The sequence below is a fragment of the Pararge aegeria genome, chromosome 11 (genome assembly GCF_905163445.1).
Source record: "Pararge aegeria chromosome 11, ilParAegt1.1, whole genome shotgun sequence".
NCBI lineage: Eukaryota > Metazoa > Arthropoda > Insecta > Lepidoptera > Nymphalidae > Pararge > Pararge aegeria.
In genome coordinates, this window is record NC_053190.1 from 9,264,253 (window position 1) to 9,286,110 (window position 21,858).

Below are 21,858 nucleotides of genomic sequence, written 5' to 3' on the forward strand. Positions count from 1 at the left end.
AATATTGTTAAAGCTTTAAAGTTGTTTAATGTTAGACTGAGACGTATATACCATTTCAGACGTCTTTTTAATATTATAGTGCATTAATACATTTATATGTTCCACATTTTAATAAATAAATTAAGTTTACTTAATTAGTTGTATAGACGCGGGTGTGATTCTCTATATATTTTTATGTTAATTTGTTTCAAAGAAATGAGATTGCAAACTACTAAGGAATTAAAGTGATCAGGACCAGACGCATCTATGTACGAAAGTTATCGTCAAATCATTCTACTATTAATAATCATCCTACATCTTTGCTTATTATTTATAATAACAATCTTTCCATTATTTTATTTTTTAAGAACAAAAAATAATAATAATCAATAATTAAAAAAAATATTGAGTCTACCAGGTAACTCCTACTGGCTACTGAAAACCGCGTTAACGAACTTTCGTTCTAAAAAGTAATATAAGAGTGTTTTAATTAAGGCAAATAATAATACTGTATTAGTTAATTGGTTTTAGAACAATAATAAAATTCATAATGGATAACTTATGTATAGAGATGCGGCTGATTAGGGCCATCTTAACTTTTAATTGAAGCATTTACTTAATTTGTAGTATAAAATAACTGATCTTCATTATATAGATGCATTTTATGTAATATAACGTTACACGCCAACAATTAAAAAGTACAAGCGAAATAGATAGAGTGCTGTATGGAATTGCAATCAAATATTAAATTATAATTTTACATAATATCAAGCGAATTAAAAAATAGATATAGTGATATAGTGTCTTTGTATAAAAAATAAACAACTATGTGATAACCAATAAATAAAAGTTTGCATTTCATGTCATTATCTGAGCAAAAGGCACAGAGTACCTAATTAATTTATTTTATTTCCCATTTACCTACTGAAATATATGTATTTAATATTTCAGTGGAATTGCATTCTGTATCTTTTTAATTTAATATTACCATTGTAAGCTTTAACAAAATGATATATATTATAAATAAGGTATAAGTTCAAACTGATAATTAATGCTTAATTTTTTTTTGTATGCACTGGCCGCTATGTACCTAAATATGAAAATTAAAAATAATTTTATCTATGATTAAAATTATTATTAGTAGTAGTATTTGAGTTTTAATTATTAGGTAGCTTTGATTTGAAAAATGTAATAGTGATGCCTAGTAAACGAAAAACAAAATAAGTTCGCAAATTAAGTTTATGTTTAGTTTATACATATTCTTAAAAATCATTAATATGATACAAAATGACATGACTTTAGTGTGGCTCGGAAAAATTAGTCATAATTTTTGAATGACAATTTAAAAGTAGATAGGCAGCAATAAAATATTTTGTGTGAAAGCATTTATCTCCATACAAGAAGAATGCATAGCGAAAAACTAAATGCATTATGTTCAAAAGTATACTACTGGCACTTTTCTTTAATGTTACTGGGCTATCAATGAACTCCACTAAGAATAACCCTTAATTTTATTTATATTGTGTATAACTATAATCATTCTAAATTGTAAACTTTGTGATTTGATGAAAACTGTCCAAAATGTTAATTAAATATTTAAAAACTTGTTTCTATGTGTGAGTATACCTTCCTTCTCCCGACGAAAATAATAACTATTTTATTTCATTATCTGCATCTTTTAGAACAGCGACACGTTTATCAGCTTCTTAGCTACGTCCGTCCAACATAGGACTATACTACTGACTTTACTTGACTTTAGTAATGCTTTTAATACAGTAGATTATGACATCCTGTTGAGTCTCCTGCGCTCGATTAACATATCTCCATCGGTGTTAGAATGGTTTCGGAGTTACCTCAATGGTCGTCAACAGCGCATTCGGATTGAAGAGTCCTCATCGTCCTGGTGTGATGTTGCGGCTGGGGTACCTCAGGGTGGCGTGTTGTCTCCCCTACTCTTTGCTATTTTCATTAACTCAATTACTCATCGTATTTCTTCTCTCTATCACATGTATGCAGATGATATTCAAATATATCGTCACTCTACCCTTGGAAATCTTGGTCCTACTGTTTCTGCAGTTAATAGTGATTTATCTATCATTTCTGAGTGGAGCAGGCAGTATGGACTTAAGGTTAACCCTGTAAAATCTCAGGCTATCATTATTGGCAGCCCTGGATTGGGTGTTAGAGTTGATTGGCAGAATCTCCCTCCTGTTGTATACAACGGTGTCACTATTCCCTACTGTGACACTGTTAAAGATCTAGGCTTACATCTTGATAAACAACTATCATGGTCTGTGCATGTCAACGTATTGAGTAGGAGGATGTTTGCGACTATTAGGTCATTGCGTCGCTTGCGTTCTGTTCTTCCAATTCCGACCAAAGTTATGTTGGCACATTCTCTTATTCTCTCTATTCTTGATTATGCGGACGCAAGCTATCTTAACCTGACCGAGGACCAACTGAACAAACTTGAGCGTCTTCAAAATCTCGCTATTCGGTTCATATTTGGCTTGCGCAAATATGATCATGTATCTGAATTTAGACTAAAGCTTAAGTGGCTCCCTATTCGTCGTCGCCGGGATCTGCATGTTCTGTCGCTTCTGTACTGTGTGTTATTTAACCCTAAAACTCCCTCTTACCTAAAGGAGAAATTTAATTTTCTTAGAGTGCAGTCAGATATACGTTCTTGTCGTACGCTGACTTTGAGCATGCCGTTTCATAAAACTAAGTTTTATAAGCATTCATTCATTGTTCAAGCTACTGAACTGTGGAATGCACTCCCAATAAGCATACGACAGTCAAGGTCACTAGACATATTCAAAAATGCTGTTAAAGCCCATTATCTTGAACAATAAAGACGACAGAGATTAACTCTTACTCATATTTAAGTATGTTTTAGTATATATTAGTTTATTATTTTTTATATTTATTATTATTAATATTTTATGTGTGTAATCTTGATAAGTATTAGTGTGTAATTGTTCGTAAGTATGTATATAATAATAATACACCCCACCAATCGGTTTCCCTTGGTTTTCCTAATCCTAAGGTTGCCTGGAAGAGATCGCTACTAAGCGATAAGGCCGCCCTTTGTATCCTACTTTTTAAGTTTATTTTTGTTGTGTCCATTGTTTTTTCTTACTATTTGTAGTTTACAAATAAAGTGTATAAATAAATAGGAAGACTTAAAAATTCCATCTAGCGATCAAAAATAGAAAAATCTCTTCGCGGTGGATTTTATAAATACCCCGGTTACTTGCAAATATACAGTTTTAATCTGTGGTGTGGTCATGACGGTCCAAACGACGATACAATAAATAAATACGACATAACAACGACAATGCACCAATTATAATAAGCATAGCTTGTGTAATAGGTACTAATGTAACTGATGAATATTTTTATGAATCTCTTCGTACTAGACTACCTACCTTTTCCCATTTACTTGGGGTCGGCCTTCATTGCCCGCGTTCTCTATTCAACGCGGTTATGTGCTATGGTATAACCGAGCTGAACTTTCTTAAGGCCTTTTTCGACCGTTGCTAACCAGTTTGTGGGTACGCTTCGTCGTTGGCAAGTGAAGGCAAGCTTTACCATAAGGTCTTCGGGGAGTCTGGAGTTCACCATACTATCGCAGGCGATTTCTGGGACCTTTTCTACAATCGGTTCCACCCAAAAAAACTCTGAGTCTTTCTTATGTACTTATTTCGGATTTTGTCTGATAGTGTGACACCCAGTGACCAGCACAGAATACGCATTTCTTTTCTGTTGTGTGCAGTTTGTTAAAATATTGCTTGATTTTTGCCCAACATCCCAACCCATACAAAACCGCAGGTCTAATGGCTGGTTTGTACATGTGTTCTTCGACTTAAAGGGGCATCTTTCTGTAACTCCCAGCGACTCGTTTGATGTCGTCTTTGCACCGAATTTTGATTCTTTGAATTTTGTTATTTTTATAATAATACTTTGGATGCGGTGGGCAACGACTTCTAAAGACGTGGTGAGCAAAGTTCCCAGCGTAAAACTCGAATCCAAATCGGTAAAACCTTTAAAAAACTAACCAAAGTGACACTTACAACGGGATAGGTGTCAAACTAAAACGCCAAATGCTGACAAATGTCAATGTCATAGATTTCAATTTGAAGTTTCCAAAATAATAATATTTACGACCGACGAGTAATAATTACCACATTAAAAGTATTTTGAATACTAATTGATATTTTAATTAATGCTCAGCTAGCATAGCCTTGGCTTACAACATGGTCTAAATTATTTACAGGCTTCATAAGATCACGTGATCTTCCACAGATGTGAGACAAAAGTACCTACATAACCACAGGGGTCGAGTTTATATGTTGAGCGGTTTGACCTTCTCAAGGTGACCGATATCGCGGCAAAACTATTCAGTCAGGTTTCGTTGCTACTCAAGATTGTATCGTGCGCTAGGAGAATAATACGAAAATGAGCGTCCAAACAGATTCGGATAAGCGTAAGCAAATTTCAGTTAGAGGTATTGTAGCTGTTGAGAATGTTACTGAAGTGAAGAAAGCTTTCAATCGGCACCTGCATTACACATTGGTAAAAGACCGAAATGTTGCGACCCCGAGAGATTACTACTTCGCTCTGGCGCATACCGTCCGGGATCACCTCGTCTCCCGCTGGATCCGCACCCAACAGTATTACTATGAAAAAGATCCCAAGGTATTTGAGTTTTAATTATTTTTCATTTCAATACACAAACATGAAATTAATCTTGGTTGATTAAAATTGGGCTTGTAATTTTTTCAAACTACCTTCTTTTAGCACAAGTAACTTCTTAAATTAAATTTACATATTTTTTTTCCAAAACAGGACCGCTCCTATCCTTAAAATTAAATCCTTAAATTTCCTATTTTCATTTCTATACTGTGATATGGAATGGTTTCTGATCTTAATTAATAAAATAAGTTGTATGCAATTCCATCAGGTGAAAATAACAGTAATGTTATTTATATAATATTCATAGTAAAAATAGGAAGTTAATATAATAGAAAATATCTTGTTTAAAAAAAAATTAAGTTCTATATATATTGTGGGTGATGTTACTTGAGTTGACAATTGTTATTAATATTTGGAAGTAATAAAACAAATATTATTCTCCTCGCTGATATTATACATTATACTTCTTCACTTGAAATGATTTATACCTAATTTCTATAAGAGTATTAAGGTTTAAATATGAGAAACTAGTGACTGGCCCCAACTTAGGACAGGTATAAATTAGAAAAAAAGAGTGAAGTTACAGACTTGTAACACTGCTAAAACAAAAATCTGGCAAAGTGAAATTGTTTTCTATTATCAAAGAAACTCAAGATTCCTTCTATATATTAAACATCTGAAAAATTATCAAAATATAGTGACAATTACATCAAAATTCAGCTGCATGGTTTATTTATTAATTAATTAGCTTTCCAGGGAAACAAACAGTACTTTTTCAATATGATAAAGTGGCCACACAACTTAAGTTAGGCTATGCGTCAGGCATTTTCTCTGTATAAAAAAAAAAAGTTTTATTTGATGTAACAATAAAGGGTTTTCTATTTCTACATCCTCTACAGTCTTGCCACTGAATGAAATTAAATTGCCTGAATAATATGATAATATAGACATAATAATAGTTTTTCACTACTTAACAAAAAATATGCTGTCATTTGAACTAGTCAGGTAACATCAAATCAATTCAATTAAGTAATTTTTTTTGGAGATAAAGAAGAAGAAAAAAAAAACTTTTTTTTGTACAAATTTATTTTAATTGTAAATTGATTGCCTCTTTAAAGTTACCTTATGCATTTTATAACAGCCAATCAGGCATTTTTTGAATGGCAGAATTTCTTTCATTAGAGGGTTTTATTACATTTTTTCGTGTGCTTTAAATCAACATTTACGGCCCTTAGCCGAAATTTCTGTGTCTTTAATAGTTTTGGTTACAGAGTCCTAAAATTACATTTTGATATTATAAATAATCTTATGTCTGTAACCTTCTCATGCCTAAACCACTGCACAAATTTCAATAAAATTTTGCAAGGAGATAGGTGCATCCTGGTGATGAAATACGTTTAATCCAGATGAAACAAATGGCTCCCACAGGAATAAATTATATAAACCAATTGCAAATAAAGTCATGGAAAACAGCTTTAATAAACTAGTCTGTTTACCAGTGTTATGAATCAATCAGCTGATGGCTTAGGTTACTTGGCTTAGTTACTAAGGTCTATAATATAATCTTAAGGTCAAGCATATTAACCTAATATCCTGGGTCAACTAGAGGTTACATTGATACATGAATGAATGGAAACACTTTTATTGTACACCACTGAAAAACAAATCAGAACACACTTTTCATTCATTTTAAATGAACAGAACCCAATATAACCTTGTGATAAATATTTATTAAGAAAAAAAAAATATTTTTTTATCAGTATTTGATTAATGATTGTAATAGGATTTTGAAAACTTTTATGCCCAGTAATTGGTTAAGTTATAGGCCTGCTTGGAATAACTATCAATATTTCCTTAAAATGTGTGACATTTTAATTTGATTTATAAATATGAAAACTGCCCCTTTATTGCTCTTTTACAATATTTAATCTTTTGTAGCGAGTTTACTACCTTTCCTTGGAGTACTATATGGGAAGATCCCTACAGAATACTATGATCAATTTGGGCATCCAAGGCAATGTGGATGAGGCACTTTATCAACTAGGACTTGATATTGAAGAACTGGAAGAGTTGGAGGAGGATGCAGGTCTTGGGAATGGTGGCCTTGGAAGACTAGCTGCTTGTTTCTTGGATTCCATGGCTACACTTGGCCTTGCAGCTTATGGCTATGGTATGAACATAATTGTATTTTATCTAATACAAGCCAGCCAGTTAGCATAGTGTATAAAGCTTATATATTTATAAAGGTATGCCCTAAAGTACTTATAACCCATAGAATATATAATTAAAGTTGTGTAAACATTTGAGTTCAATGAATTTATACTGGAGTTTTGCAGACAAACACATGGAAGTTAAAATTTTACACATCAAAAGACCAGTCAAATTTATTATGTTATATCTTCTATCTACATATATTTTAACCATAATCTAAGAATGCCATGGTGTAATACATGCTATCAAAATTTCAACATGCATGCATGTAACATGCTTTCAAAATTTCAACTATTGTATAGAAAGCCTACCTTTGGGTAGTTATCAACATATAAATATATACAATACTAAAATGTATACACATTTATATATATACATATTGAACTTTAAGATGAAGTATGAATACTAGGTGTTAGGTTACTAAGATTGCAGGCAAGGGAAGAATATATTAAGTATTATTTTAATTGCTCTTTGTTTGCCTCAATAACAAATTTAATTTTAAAAACCAATTGTAAGTAATTGTACCACAGTATAAATGTAATTGAAATAAGTGGACAAAACAGTGTTGGCGTGAAGCCAATTATCAATATGCTAACAACTTGCGTCGCTATCTGAAATTAAAAACTGGTTAAATATTTCCGAAATAAAGATCTAATGTTATGGTATAACCCTTTCACAAAACAAAGTACGAATATGTTTTCTAAAAAAAGGAATGTTATACTACTTACTAATAAAAGTATTTCTTTCGTTAGAGTTCAACAAACTGTTTATAGTACCTACGTAATGAGTTTATTTTCACAAAATTTATACGATATTTCGGTTTAAAGGTTAAGTATTTATACAATACTCGTACAGAAGATTATTTTCGACTAAAACGAAAAAATACTGACCTTTATTATTTTTATGTTAATCTTAAAACATGCAGAGAATGAGTGCTCCTCATTGAAATGCATCATCAATCAAATCAAATGCATGCATTCTTCCTTAAAAAATTGCAGGGAGTCGAATAACATACATGCAACATACGGAATACTATATTTGAATAGAACGTTCAACAATATTATACATCATACGCATAGATCATAGGCTGTAGGAAAAGTTCAATGATGCAAGATTTTCATAATCACAAATATGAGATTGTTATTATTGTAGATTGTAGATAATTGATATTTATTTCAGTGCTGTTGCTTTGCCCTTAACAATCCGCAGAGGTCAAATGGCGATAACTATAGAAAATTTACTCTGAAGAAAATTACCATGGTACTCTGAATAAATAAAATGCAATGGAATATTAATGAGCAAAAAGTCAACTAAAATAGTCAGTTGGCAGTCTCTAAAGCAATATCTAACCCTCAAATATCTAACAGAATGGGATAAACTCGGTAGCACTTTTTTCGTTTGGTTCAAACAAGTTGTCTTTTTCGTTTTAAGAGATTGCTATTGTGTGTTCTACTGAAGCCATCATTTCATCACTGCCTTTGAGCATACACAGAAAGGGAGATGCAGAGCTTGGACTATTAGTTACTCCAATGGACAGGCTCTAACTAATGCATATTATCACTTATTAGTGATAGTAACCGGGAACGACGGCTGAACGGGTGCTCCAAGGCACGCGGATTAAACAACGTAATTTTTCTAAACCACAAGCCCGGTTTCGAGGCCTAGTATATAGACTGTTAAGCATGTGTCCTCCTATATTTATTTCTGACTCATGTGCATATGACAAAATGAGACTTTTTTATGTCTTCATCGCGCCACCTTACGTAAAATGCTAATGTCAGGATTCACCTTCTAGATTTACGTAGAAAGAAGAAATCATCATCATCATTGTTAACCCATTTTTGGCTCACTACATGGTACGGATCTCCGGTCAGAAAGAGAAGGATTTAGGCCGTTGTCCACCATGCTGGCCGAGTTCGGTTTGGTAGATTTTACAAGCGTTTGAGAACATTCTGGAGAACTTATTTCTTTACCGTCAAAGCAAGCTATATTTTAGTGCTCAAAACGCACGTAACTATGTAAAGGTAAAGGAGTGTGTCCACGTGCATCGCACTCAGTCATTCCGTAAGAGAAACCCACTATCTTCTTCTGGCCAAACTTAATTGAATTTAATTCACAGGTATACGGTATGAATATGGTATTTTCACCCAAAAAATTGAAAATGGAGAACAGCAAGAAGAGCCTGATGATTGGCTGAGATATGGTAATCCTTGGGAAAAGGCGCGGCCTGAGTTTATGCTGCCCGTTAACTTTTATGGACGCGTTGTAGACACACCTCAAGGCAAAAAATGGATCGATACACAGGTGAATAGCTTAGTAATATTAATATCGATAATAGGAAATTTAAATTTAAGAAAATATAGATTTGCCAGTAACTAAGAAACGCTAAAATATAGTATTTATCTAATGATATAATCATTTGTTATGAAAACCGTATTTTTATTCATGTTCAAAATGATATTGGTATTTATTTTTAATAAAGAAAACAGCAAAAACTAGCGATTCGCCATTACAAATGAAACACCGTATTCAAAATTATGACGTGACGTCTATATAAACAGTACTTCTTACCATTTGAACTTCGAAAATCTCTGCGTATATCAAGTATTTTGTTATTTCAAACTATCAATTGCTAAGTTTTTTGTCATCAATACCGAAATCGATCATCTTTAACTACTATAACTAAACAAGCATTTCCTAAAGCTCTAATGCTCCTATTATGACACGAGTACTGTCATGACACCCGGCGAGCGTTTTCGCGTTTAGTATAATTTGTTATTTATATCAACAAAACTTTAATTTCTGCAATAGTATTGTTTGGATATAGAAGCTACTTCCAAAGATCATGGGGAAGTTTTTCGAATTTAGTCATCATGCCTATTAAGCATCTTCTTCCACCTTAACAGCTTGAGAAAAACGACTTTGATATGTGTGGTATGTATGTGTCTATGTAGGTAATATTAATGAAATATTAGTAATATTTACTTATATACAGGTCGTGTTTGCTATGCCTTACGACAACCCCATTCCTGGCTACAACAACAATGTGGTTAACACGTTGAGGCTTTGGTCTGCAAAGAGTCCTATTGATTTCAACCTACGGTTCTGTAAGTGTCTCAAATTTCTGACATTGCCTTTCAAATCTGAATTTTTTGTCCTTATAGCGAAACTTATTTGTTTTAGTCAACTCTGGTGATTACATCCAGGCAGTTCTTGATCGCAATGTAGCTGAAAATATTTCTAGAGTTCTCTATCCCAACGACAACTTCTTTGAAGGAAAGGAATTAAGATTAAGGCAGGAGTACTTTATGTGCGCGGCCACTCTTCAAGACATTATTCGGAGATACAAAGCATCTAAATTCGGAAGTCGGGAAGCAGTCAGGACAACATTCGACAGCCTTCCTGATAAAGTTGCAATTCAGTTGAACGATACTCACCCAGCTCTTGCGATTCCTGAGCTTCTGCGAATTTTGTTGGATATTGAAAAGTTGCCATATGAGAAGGCATGGGACCTAGTCGTCAAGTGTTGCGCCTACACTAACCACACCGTTTTACCTGAAGCTCTAGAGAGATGGCCTTGCTCTATGTTAGAGAATTGTCTCCCCAGGCACATGCAGCTGATCTACCATATTAACTTCCTACATCTCCAAGAAGTTCAGAAACGCTGGCCTGGTGACGCTGATCGTATGCGACGCATGTCCCTTATCGAGGAAGAGGGCGAAAAACGTGTTAATATGGCAAACCTCTGCGTTGTCGGTTCGCACGCAGTAAATGGCGTTGCGGCTATTCATTCCGAAATTCTAAAAGCAACCGTTTTCCGCGATTTCTTTGAAATGTGGCCAGATAAATTCCAGAATAAAACAAACGGTATCACGCCACGCCGTTGGCTTCTTCTGTGTAACCCTGCCTTGTCCGATTTGATCTGCGACAAGATTGGCGACGAATGGACCGTTCATTTGGAGATGTTGCAGAAATTGAAACGATGGGCTAAGGACCCAGCTTTCCAGCGCTCTGTTATGAAAGTGAAACAAGAAAATAAGTTGAGACTCGCCGGACTAATAGAAAGAGACACAGGAGTAAGGATTAATCCCGCTTCCATGTTTGATGTTCAAGTGAAGCGTATTCACGAATACAAGCGACAGATTTTGAACATTCTGCACGTAATTACCTTGTACAATCGTATCAAGCGTGATCCGAGCGCAGTTATTACTCCTCGAACTGTAATGATTGGAGGAAAAGCTGCTCCTGGCTACTTCATTGCTAAACAAATCATTGCACTGGCATGCGCCGTTGGTAATACTGTAAGTATTTCACATTTATAATATCACCAGATTAATGTTTGTCAAAGGCTACATCTGCAAAACTATGGGCCTTATAAGAAAGCTCAGGTTAAACGTGTCGCGAAGCTGAAGGGACAATGGGCGCATAGATGACCTCGCACCAGTGAAAGCAGCGTTGATAAAGCCCTGAAGAGGTTTACAGATGGCATCTAACAAGTTGCAGGGACCCCTACAAAAGACCTTATTGACATGACGATGATGATCACTTCTGCAAATAATCATCATCATTATCATTATGTCCACTTAACGGACAAAGGTCTTTTCTAGGTAGTTCAAAATACCTCGGTCTTCTGCCGCTTGGGCCCTGCAACTTGCTTGATGTCATCTATTAACGTCTTCGGGGCTTTATCAACGTTGCTTTCACTGGCCCGAGGTCATCTATGCGCCCATTGCCCCTTCAGCTTCGCGAAACGTTTAGCTTTGTCGGTAACTTTGGTTCTTCCACGGATCTCCTGATTTCATCTGCCCTGACCAATGCGCTAGCTAAGTGAACATGTTGGCAACCACGTTCGGCGCCTGAGTCATAACTGGCAACAAGCACTGTTCGAAGGCTTGAAAAGAAAGAATGCTGTTAAGGTTTTTACTTCTACATAACTTTTTTTTGTAGGTCAACAATGACCCAGACGTTGGAGATAAGCTAAAGCTTATATACTTAGAGAACTACCGGGTTACTCTTGCGGAGCGTATCATGCCAGCCGCTGATCTCAGTGAGCAAATTTCGACCGCTGGGACAGAAGCGTCTGGTACGGGCAACATGAAATTCATGCTTAACGGTGCGCTTACAATCGGCACCATGGATGGAGCTAATGTCGAAATGGCCGAAGAAGCGGGTGAACACAACATGTTCATCTTCGGGATGAGAGTTGACGATGTGGAAGCTTTGAAACAACGCGGGTAAGTTTAGGTTAGAATAGGTTGCTGGGTGCATTTTTCATTTGGTGGAGTGTAGATGTGCATAAATATCCACATATTCCTTTCGTGTTACCCCCGTTTTAGTGATAACGCACCCGAAAGAAATATCACGGAATCCTGAAATGCAATTTACCTTTTCTAGACCTAGACATAATATGTGTAATTGAAAATTTAATATTTACGAGTAGTGCTAATCACTATCATATTAGCCCCAGTATCAATCACATGTCATATTTAGAAATCGCTTCAAATCAAGAAAAAACTTTAAGCTGTCATATGTATAGATGTTTTGAAAGTCAGACCAGTGTTATTATAAGACTGGAATACACGTAACACCTTGTTATATATTCAGGTACAACGCGTACGAGTACTACGAACGAAACCCGGAACTCCGTCAATGCGTGGAACAGATCCGCAGTGGATTCTTCTCCCCGGGCGAGCCGGGCCGCTTTTCGCACGTAGCCGACGTTCTTCTACACCACGACCGGTTCATGCATCTCGCCGACTTCGATGCCTACATCGAGGCGCAGGAGAAAGTCTCTCAAGTGTATCAGGTTAGTTTTAAAGAATACCACACGCTAGTTTCTGCTTTATTTAGTATCAAATGATTTAGGAACACATAGCTCGAAGAACCGATGGACGTTGGGGTCTTAAGGTGCTGGAATGGCGACCCCGCACCGATAAACGCAGCGAAGGTCGGCCCCAACGAGGTGGACAGGTGACATCAAGCGAGTTGCTGGGAACCGCTGGAGGCAAGCGGTCCAGGACCGTGTATTGTGGAACTCCATACAAAAGACCTATGTCCAGCAGTGGACGTCGATTGGTTGACATGATGATGATGATGATGATGATTTCGGAACTCTATATCAAACCGCTCTTTAGCCGGTTTCTTGGGCATGTACACAAGGTTAAAAAACTTGGAAAGAACCATCCGATCAACTTGCTTCCACGCTTTACGCGTTTAATCTTCAAAGAGCAAGATCGAATATGAACGGTCATCGACCCAGTTATCCATCACACAAGAAAAATAATCAATTATTTAACTTTATCTACTCTAAATTAAACTTAAAGGAAGGTTCAAATCTCTCAACCCCAATCCTATGAGCTAAGGGTGCTTCCCAACAGTGGGCCATTATTAAACCGAGGATGAGGAAGACTGCAAAAAGTGAGTATGTGTAGACCCTGTACTTATTCTATTTTATCTGAACACAGGATCAAGCGAAATGGGCTGAGATGGTTATTGAGAATATCGCGTCCTCCGGGAAGTTTTCCTCGGATCGCACCATCGCCGAGTACGCTCGTCAGATCTGGGGCGTCGAACCCTCCTGGGAGAAGCTTCCAGCACCGCACGATACATAAACAACCAACTCTCAACGGGTTGTTCACGATTTCATATTTTATTGTCAACTTAAAAATGGTATGCGAACTTATGTTTATATCATGTAAACCGTTAATGATTTTTTTATTAGCAAATTACTTCAAATTTGAAACTGATCAACATGACATTACGTCCGTGAATTTACGTAAATATTTCTATCTTACTTCTTATACATAAACAGATTTTTTAAACACATGCTCGAAGTAGATCATAGTATGTAGAAATAATTTTTTCATGATTGATTACTTGAATAGAAAACTGATCAAAATCTATATTGAAGATTTATTTCATTTCAACGTTTGTTACCTCTTTAAGACAAGCTTTTACGATTATTTATCTAAATTTCCATATTTGTCTAATATTTTAAAAAGACATAAAATATGTTAATGGTGGCCGAACACTTGAGATGTCGCGTTGTTGCATTCGTACCAATCTAACTTGTTCTATGATGATTTTTAGTAGCTGAATGAATTTTAAGCGACAAAACGTCGCACACGGTTCTATACACACCCTAGGACCGTAAGCAAACCATGACTTTTATAGCTGAAACAACTTTTTGTGCAATTGCTATTTTTGTTTTATTCCAATGGTTCTAATTCGATGCTACCAAAATATGTAAACTAAATTGTAGTGCTGTCTATCCTTGTCATAATGTTCCTTGTAAAAAAAAAATAGCACACTCTTATATTATATCTTTGTTTATTTTACAAATTTTGTACAACAGAATTACCACCAAATGATATAGTCAGCCTAATTATTATGTAGGTAAGTAGAGACTTTTAAAAACACCATATATATTTTTTTTGCTTTAATATAAGTTAGCGTAGGTGTAGTACTAACTAAAATATAATCTAACATTTTCGCGTCCTTTTAATAAATATATTAATAGCTTCAATTTTGTTGGGTGCTTTAAATAATATGCAATACTTTACACATTTTTGTTAACAAATATTTATTACAGGGTGTTTTCAATTCATTTTGTGACCTTCAGGTTATGTTTTTTTACTCTACTTATATTTTATTGAATATCTATCTAGTCTTACTATTTGTATGTATGCTTGTAGATGTTGTTTTCCTTATCCTATCCTTAATTTTTTTTTAATATTTCCTTGGTAATATCCAAATAGTGCAAATAATATTAGCTATAATTTATACTATCATTTATTGATTTTCATTTTCAAAATAAAAAACACTATAAAAAATGTATAAGAAAAAATATCCACCCTCCGCTTGCGGGGCTTTTGAATGCCCAAGCAACCGGCGGTCAGGGCTCCAGAGTGAGGAACCTCCTCACAATACGCGCCGTTTCAAGGACTACTGCCTTCTGTATCGGACCCTTGATATTAGCGATATTGTTACATTATTGATTGATGTGGTTTATAAATAAATAAGTAAATAGTCATTTATCCCTTTAAATTCATGGGAGGCTTTAAAATTTTTATGTCAGTGTGTGTAGAAAATTGAGATTATATTTTATTAGAAGTTGTTTAATGTATTAAATTATTATTATATTGGATATCGAGTAATTTGGTGTTAGAGTATTGTAAGCAATAAGAAATGCAATAAATATTCTTTTAAAATAACTACCAGTATCATATAAATTCAGTTAGCGCCAGATTAGTTTAATTTTTGTACTTTAAAGTTGATTGCAGACCGCCACAAGATCCGCACGTATAACATTTATAATCTACTGAAACTGTGAATTATTTTCAAAGATTTTTTTGATTGCATCCGATGCAGGAAACTCTTCCAAGTCTTACTATAGTCTACGAATTCTACGATAAACTAAAATTGCTATATACACTATACTTTTTGAATTTGAATAAAGTCCGTTGTAACTATGTTGAGCCAGCTAACAGACAGTATGTTGTTTACTACTTTGTGTATAAATACATTTTTAATAAATCAATTATTTGACTATAACGGTACACAATTCATTACAAAAACAAACAACTGCAATGTATTAAATATAAGATAAAAAAATTGAAAATATTTCTCACATACGCACTTTGGCGTCAAAATAGTTAAATTGTTGTGATTTGAGCGCAAACTGCCATAAAGAGTACGACTTATTAACTAAAGCATTTAAATCATCTACAGAAAATGTGAATAATGCCAGCAGTCAAAGCACTGCGTCGACTCTGACAGGTCTTGTGGTAGTCTACGATAAACTTAATCAGTTAACGATAAAATTATTGTAGCTGAATCCGTCGAGTTTAAGGTTGAGCCAGCTGAATGTTGTTTATATTTCAATTAAATTTATAAATAAATTATTTATTTTGTTATAATAATAACTAGAAAAAAAAGTCTATATATAATATCTAATTTTAATGTATGTGCCATATAAGATGTTCCTCGCGTATTCGTTTACGTTGCTTTGTAGCATGTAACTTTAACGTAACTCTGAAATCACTGTGACACAGTTAATTCCTCCATAAAAAGTTGTATTTATAAAATTTACTAAAAAAACAAAAAAAAAAATTAGATTGAACTATATAGTATATAAGTACCCTTTGCGATTGTTATTAATTTCATCAAAGTTTCAGCGTAAACGAATAGGTACCTTACAAGATTAAGAAAATTTGATATTGTTTTCTTTCTACGAACAACCTACTGCCGCAATCTTGTATTAACTTTATAATATGCTATGTATTATCTCATATATTTTATACACAATTTAATTAATGTTATTTATATATTTCTGCTATTTTTAAATTTAAATAAAATTTATGACTAATAAAAGATCATTTTTATTTATTTTATTCATTATATTATATTATTTAAAATAAAATATTAGAATGTAGTTATAAATTCTGATTTCAATAGATTGTTTACTTACAATCAGTAATGATTGATACATTCTTAGTGCTTAAGATGTCATTTAAATTGATCAGTATAAAGGAAGTGAGACAATTGCGCCAATGAATATCAATGTGTTCCCATATCGCCATCTTGAATTTACGCGTAGGGAGCGTATAGCAGTTAAATCTATTTCTCGAAGCCTCACCGGTACGCAGGACTACTCGTCCTGCGTGCGCAAATCACGCGTCTGCTCCTTTTATTTCGGCCATCTTTCGTCACGAATCGGCTAGGATCGTCCTCTTTTCGATTGTATCATGAGCGAAACAGAGATATAGCTGTGCTTGTCGCACGTTGGATGTCATCGGCCGTGGTATAGCTATTACAAAGTATATACACCTCTGTCACTACTCACTCGGCGTCTATACTTTGGGCGGGTCGGTATCGCCGCTCGTCCTTTCGCGTGTGTTGTGGTGAATTGTGTTGTGGGAGCTACGCTGAGCCACCGCTCGCGTTTCTCAGGTAATAGCCCTTCATTCTCTTAAACCCGATTTCATCGTGCCTTTGTGTTATTATACTCAAGGTTTTTGCGAAAATGCCGGCTGCTCCCCGCGCAACCACGATCGATAACGATGTTGTCCAGAGAGTCTCCACAGTTTTACGTTTTATTATATCTAATCTCTGTTATACATAATTGATATGATAAAAAAATGTCAATGCGAAATCTAAAAATGATATTGTTGTATTCTCCACTACCGGTCAATGTCAACTTGTAAATGATGTTAATGGAAACGCTTAATTACAAAGCGAATAATAATTTAAGCAGTAGGCGTCTAATCAATTCGCGCTTAAAAATCCGGGCTGTATTGAAAATAAAGATAATTTTTGCTAGATGCGAACCTTCGCAATCGATCGAAAGAAACTAGCGATTATAAAACCATGTGCTCCCGTCGCAGTTTGATAAAAAAATCTTGATTTCCATAATATATGCAAACATTAGACATGTGTGTGCAGCGTATATTTCATTGATTTAATTTAAAAATAAGCTGTTCATAATCCTTGCTTAAAAAAATTTATCGTTTTCATTAAAAAGTTACAGAGCAATGGACTGACTCTACCTACAGGATTAGCCGGCTAATCCTGGAGGGAATAGTATATAACGTGAAGATATATACGAGTACATACTTAGGTATATGTTATGTACCTATGTATTCGTTAGAAGAATTTGTTCGTATAGGTAATCGTAACTTGACGAAGCCATGAGAAAAAGATGACTAAGTAATCGTGAATCATAAATGTCAGAAGTTTATATAAAAATAACTTTTGTTACACAAACGTTTAGGGTGTTATTTATATATACGTTAACGGGTGGTTCAGTTAATTAATTGACCACGCCTAAGGACTTCAATGCTAGCCGGCTGCTAGTTGGCTTATGCTCGTGAGTTTTTGATAGCCGAGAACGGACGCTCCGTAAATAGACGCAATAGACCTAATTCCATAAGTTCAGCAATATTAACCGCAACGGTTCTCATGAATTTTACTGCTATATGCTATATTCTAATATATAAAACGATAGCGATGGGTAAGCTACATTTAGCTATTATACTGGACCATAATTCTCTATAGCATTCAAATCTGACTTGCTCACCAAATGGATTTTGTGACGTGAATTTTAACGCCTCTTAATACGTACAAGGACTAGATATTTACGACTCAAAATGTAGTTAAAGTTATGTAGAGAGAATTATAAGGTACATTTGTTACGTTGTAAGGAACAAAAAGACACAAATATTACTAGTACGAGGAAGTATCACATGGACTTACGCAAAGTAATTCCTGCTAGTCGGATGGAAGCATGAGTGTTGTGTTTCATGAGAATGTTATAGGGACTCGGGGCCCTCAATTCGTTGGAAAATTGATAGTTTAGACAGTAGTGTGAACTGGGTTTTCAACTAGAGTAGGCTTTGAGCAGGTTTGTTAATGATGTTATTTGATAACCTATATTTCGAAGAGATAAGGCGGGTAAGGAGATGGTGTAGACTTACAGTGGAAGAATCCTTCTGCAATACATGTTTTGAAAATAACTTTAATGCTTTAGAGCATGCCACTACTGGATTAAGATTTTCTGGACGCTTAATACCGAACCTAACATCCCAATGAGTTGAGATGATTTGTCTTTATGTTAGACTTCTTCATCGGCTCACCAAAGTTGTGTTAATAAAACAAATTCGAGCTAAGAACAGTTACTCAAGTATCTTTCTTAGACTCGAACTTAACTCTGTCTTTGCTCGATGTCCGTTTATTAATAACAGATATTAAATTGAACGTACGACGAACGTATTAGCAAGGTTGGCTATCCGGTTGCTGCACCATAGAAGTCGTGCATTTAGTTACGGAATATTAAGAATTTTGTTGAGAAGTAAATCCATTTAGTATACTGGTTTTGTTTAGCTGATATGCATTGAATATGCATAATAAGTTCGTCTACTCGTCTGCATTGAATAAGCCTGTTTCGTTCCACAAGAGCAGGTGTATGACGCCCGAAAAAGAAAGGTGGTCCGGACGGATTTTTTGTATTCCTAAACAGTTCAGGTAGTAAAATGTTCTATTATATTTTGGTAATCTTTGTTTAAGTTGCCAGGTGGTGTTAAGAGATCTTAGTAATCAAGTTAGGCACTTGAAAGAATTTGCTAAATTAGCTTTTTGACATGACACGTTTTCCCACACACACACACACACACACGCACCCACTCATATAGACACACACATACACACACATTTTGAAAATACCTGACATTTTTATGCAAATCTGTATCTTGAAAACGAGCGACCGGCCACTGAATCATTAAACACGAAATCTCGATAACTAGAACTAGACATAGATAAGTGGCTTAAATTTAACAAGAAGATAGTTAATTTACTTAATTATGAGAGTTCACACAAGGGTAAAATGGGAGTTTGAAGGGTGCAAGACACTCCTTTTTTTTGAAGTTCGCGATACGAAAAGTGGCATTAAGGATAATCATTACAAAAATCACATTATAAAATCTTCACGGATTTACTTTCAAGTATTTCCAATAGGGATCATATTAAAAGGCATTTGCTTATTTGTAGCTTGCTTTGTAGAGACGGGCAATGGCATCACAGGAAATCTAAGTCATACGGGAAATCTAAAATTCTACTCCGACGAAGTCGCAGGCATCCGCTAGTAATATTAAAAATAAACCTACGAACTCTTATCCGCACTAGTAATTCAACGCGTTTCATCCGGATGTAATTTTATCTAATTAATTCCTACCCACACTCCCAACAAGGAATGCTTTATGCCTACCGTCACTTGCTTTATCAAAGCTCCTGCTAGTAGTTTTACATTTCGCACTGATCCAACCGTCCGATACATAGTTTTATGAAACACAAACCAACCTTCTGGTTTTTTGGCTCCTTAATGCCGTGGTTAGCATGTTCCACGAGGGATTACCGAGGCTCTAGCGAAACAGTCGCTGTCCACCCTCGTGTCTCGGAGAGCACGTTAAGTCGGTGCGGTTGTGATGTTTTTCGTTTAAAGTTTGTAAAACCGCATTGCAGCAGCGCGGTAGATTTAAGGTCTAATTCTCTCTATCCTAAAGCAAACAGTGTCCAGCAGTGAGACGTTGTAGGCTCAAGATGATGCGTCCTCGGTATGACATGGGTACAATTCGTATAATTGTAACCACAATTTGTGACGTCAAGTAGTGATATTGCTAAAGCTGTGTTTATCAAATAATTATACAATTCAGCAGATCCTAACGTGCCAGTTTTCAACTAATCCGACCAGAGGTTTTCGAGGGCTAAAAATCTTTCATCCCCTATTCATCCCTTTTATTTTATTAAGTTTAAGTTATTTTTAAATCTTGAACAATGAACGTATTTTACAATTTTAATTATTGACCGAAATATCAATTGGTTCCGATTAAAAATTTTAAAATGACAGACTATCTTAGGGAATTGAACCCCTACACCAAATGCAACAAAGATTTTTTAAACCCGAACTGCTGCTTTTAACCCAGAAGACACCCCCATTCAAACTGCCTCATAAACCGTGGCATAAATAGCGAATGATATTAATTATTGCGTTAATCACATAATAAGTCTCACAGTCTACATATACACATCATTTCCTTTGTGTGTCCGATTTCAATGTCAGGTAGAGTGATTAAAAATTGAATTGCTTGGTCAAATGTTATAAAATAATAACAAACTAGCTTTTCTACCTAAGTTCTGGTACCTGTTCTCTATTATTTTCCTCATAAATGTGAATGAATAAATTCATCGGTTCACACGGATAGCCTAAACTAACAAACGATTTACGGTTATTGGTCGGATGATATGTTATGTGTAGTACCTATCATTTCATATTTGTGAGTATTTTCTTCATAGTAAATCTGCATTACTTATTGTACGAACAAACTGTGATGTAAATAACCATACTTTTTTGCAAAGACAAACAAGCTAAGCCAAGGGATTTGCATGTAACACAGACTTTAGCAGATGATCAGATCTTTAAGTTATAGGATACAAGTTAAAAGAATTGTAAAGTATTTTGAGACTTAAATATTTCTCTTGGCTCGCGTCTAGCTAAGATCGATATGTAGCCTGTAGGTACCAATGTCTTGAACTTCTCAAAGAGCGTAGGTATATATATATATATAATGGTACATAGGATATCGACTCGGCCGTCTGGGATACCGTACATTCAGATTCAATATTATTTTAACATAACGATGCCTTATGCCCTTGTAATAAGGTTGAAATTTAGGGTGGCATGTGTTCTCGCGTCGAGCAAAGTGTAACCACCCCCACATAGAAGTCTAATTGTGAAAGTCCTCACGACTCCGTGCACCCTCTCTTTCAACGTTCTTTATTGGTGTCAACTTTGTAAAGCTATTTTTTTTTGCTTCGAGGATATTAAAGTTTGCCAGCGACTTGTTGAGTTATAATTTTTTTTATAATAAGTAGGTTGAACGTAAAATTGTGAAGTTGTTGTTGAAGTCTGCCGTTAATCCAGATAACAAAAAGGACGAACCTATGGTATTAGGAAGCCTTATTCTAACTATTAATTTAACTTTACCATTGAATAATTTTAAAGTAGAATATACAAAAGGTTTCAATTAAGTACATAGTGGGTTCCTATTCATGGGTAAGTTACAATAAATTCAAAATTCAAATTCAAAATTCATTTATTTCAAGTAGGCCTAATACAAGCACTTTTGAAATGTCAAGTCTGTCCGTGTGTAGTGACTCTACCACCGGTTCGGAAGGCAGATTCTACCGAGAAGAAGCCGGCAAGAAACTCAGCAGTTGCTCTTTTCCTACATCAAAAATTTACATTTTATCTTTTAACATTCATTTTTCTATCTTGTGAGAGATGAAAGCGGAGCCGGATGCTTCCAAGCAACCTTGTCATTAAGAAACTCATCAATTGTATAATAACCTCGCTGTAATAAATGTGTTTTAACACATTCTTTAAACTTATGCATTGGTAGGTCCAAAATTACCTTAGGA

The 21,858-nt window shown here is 35.0% G+C and overlaps 2 protein-coding genes across 7 annotated transcripts in view; both read left to right on the forward strand.

Moving 5' to 3' along the window:
- Positions 1 to 4,135: 4,135 nt before the first annotated feature.
- LOC120627215 (glycogen phosphorylase) lies at positions 4,136 to 16,209 on the forward strand. The gene is made up of 9 exons (XM_039895091.1): positions 4,136 to 4,176; positions 4,259 to 4,680; positions 6,616 to 6,847; positions 9,008 to 9,192; positions 9,884 to 9,995; positions 10,072 to 11,189; positions 11,836 to 12,122; positions 12,493 to 12,694; positions 13,353 to 16,209. The coding sequence occupies exons 2-9, from the start codon at positions 4,441 to 4,443 to the stop codon at positions 13,497 to 13,499; spliced, it is 2,523 nt and encodes an 840-aa protein (XP_039751025.1). The 5' UTR covers positions 4,136 to 4,176; positions 4,259 to 4,440; the 3' UTR covers positions 13,500 to 16,209.
- Positions 16,210 to 16,750: 541 nt separating this feature from the next.
- LOC120627257 (Down syndrome cell adhesion molecule-like protein Dscam2) overlaps positions 16,751 to 21,858 on the forward strand; it is a 78,605-nt gene continuing 73,497 nt past the window's right edge. For all 6 annotated transcript variants that reach the window (XM_039895170.1, XM_039895171.1, XM_039895167.1 and 3 more), the window contains exon 1: positions 16,751 to 16,839. The gene's annotated coding sequence lies outside the window, so the exon portion shown is untranslated. The remainder of the gene's footprint in view (positions 16,840 to 21,858) is intronic.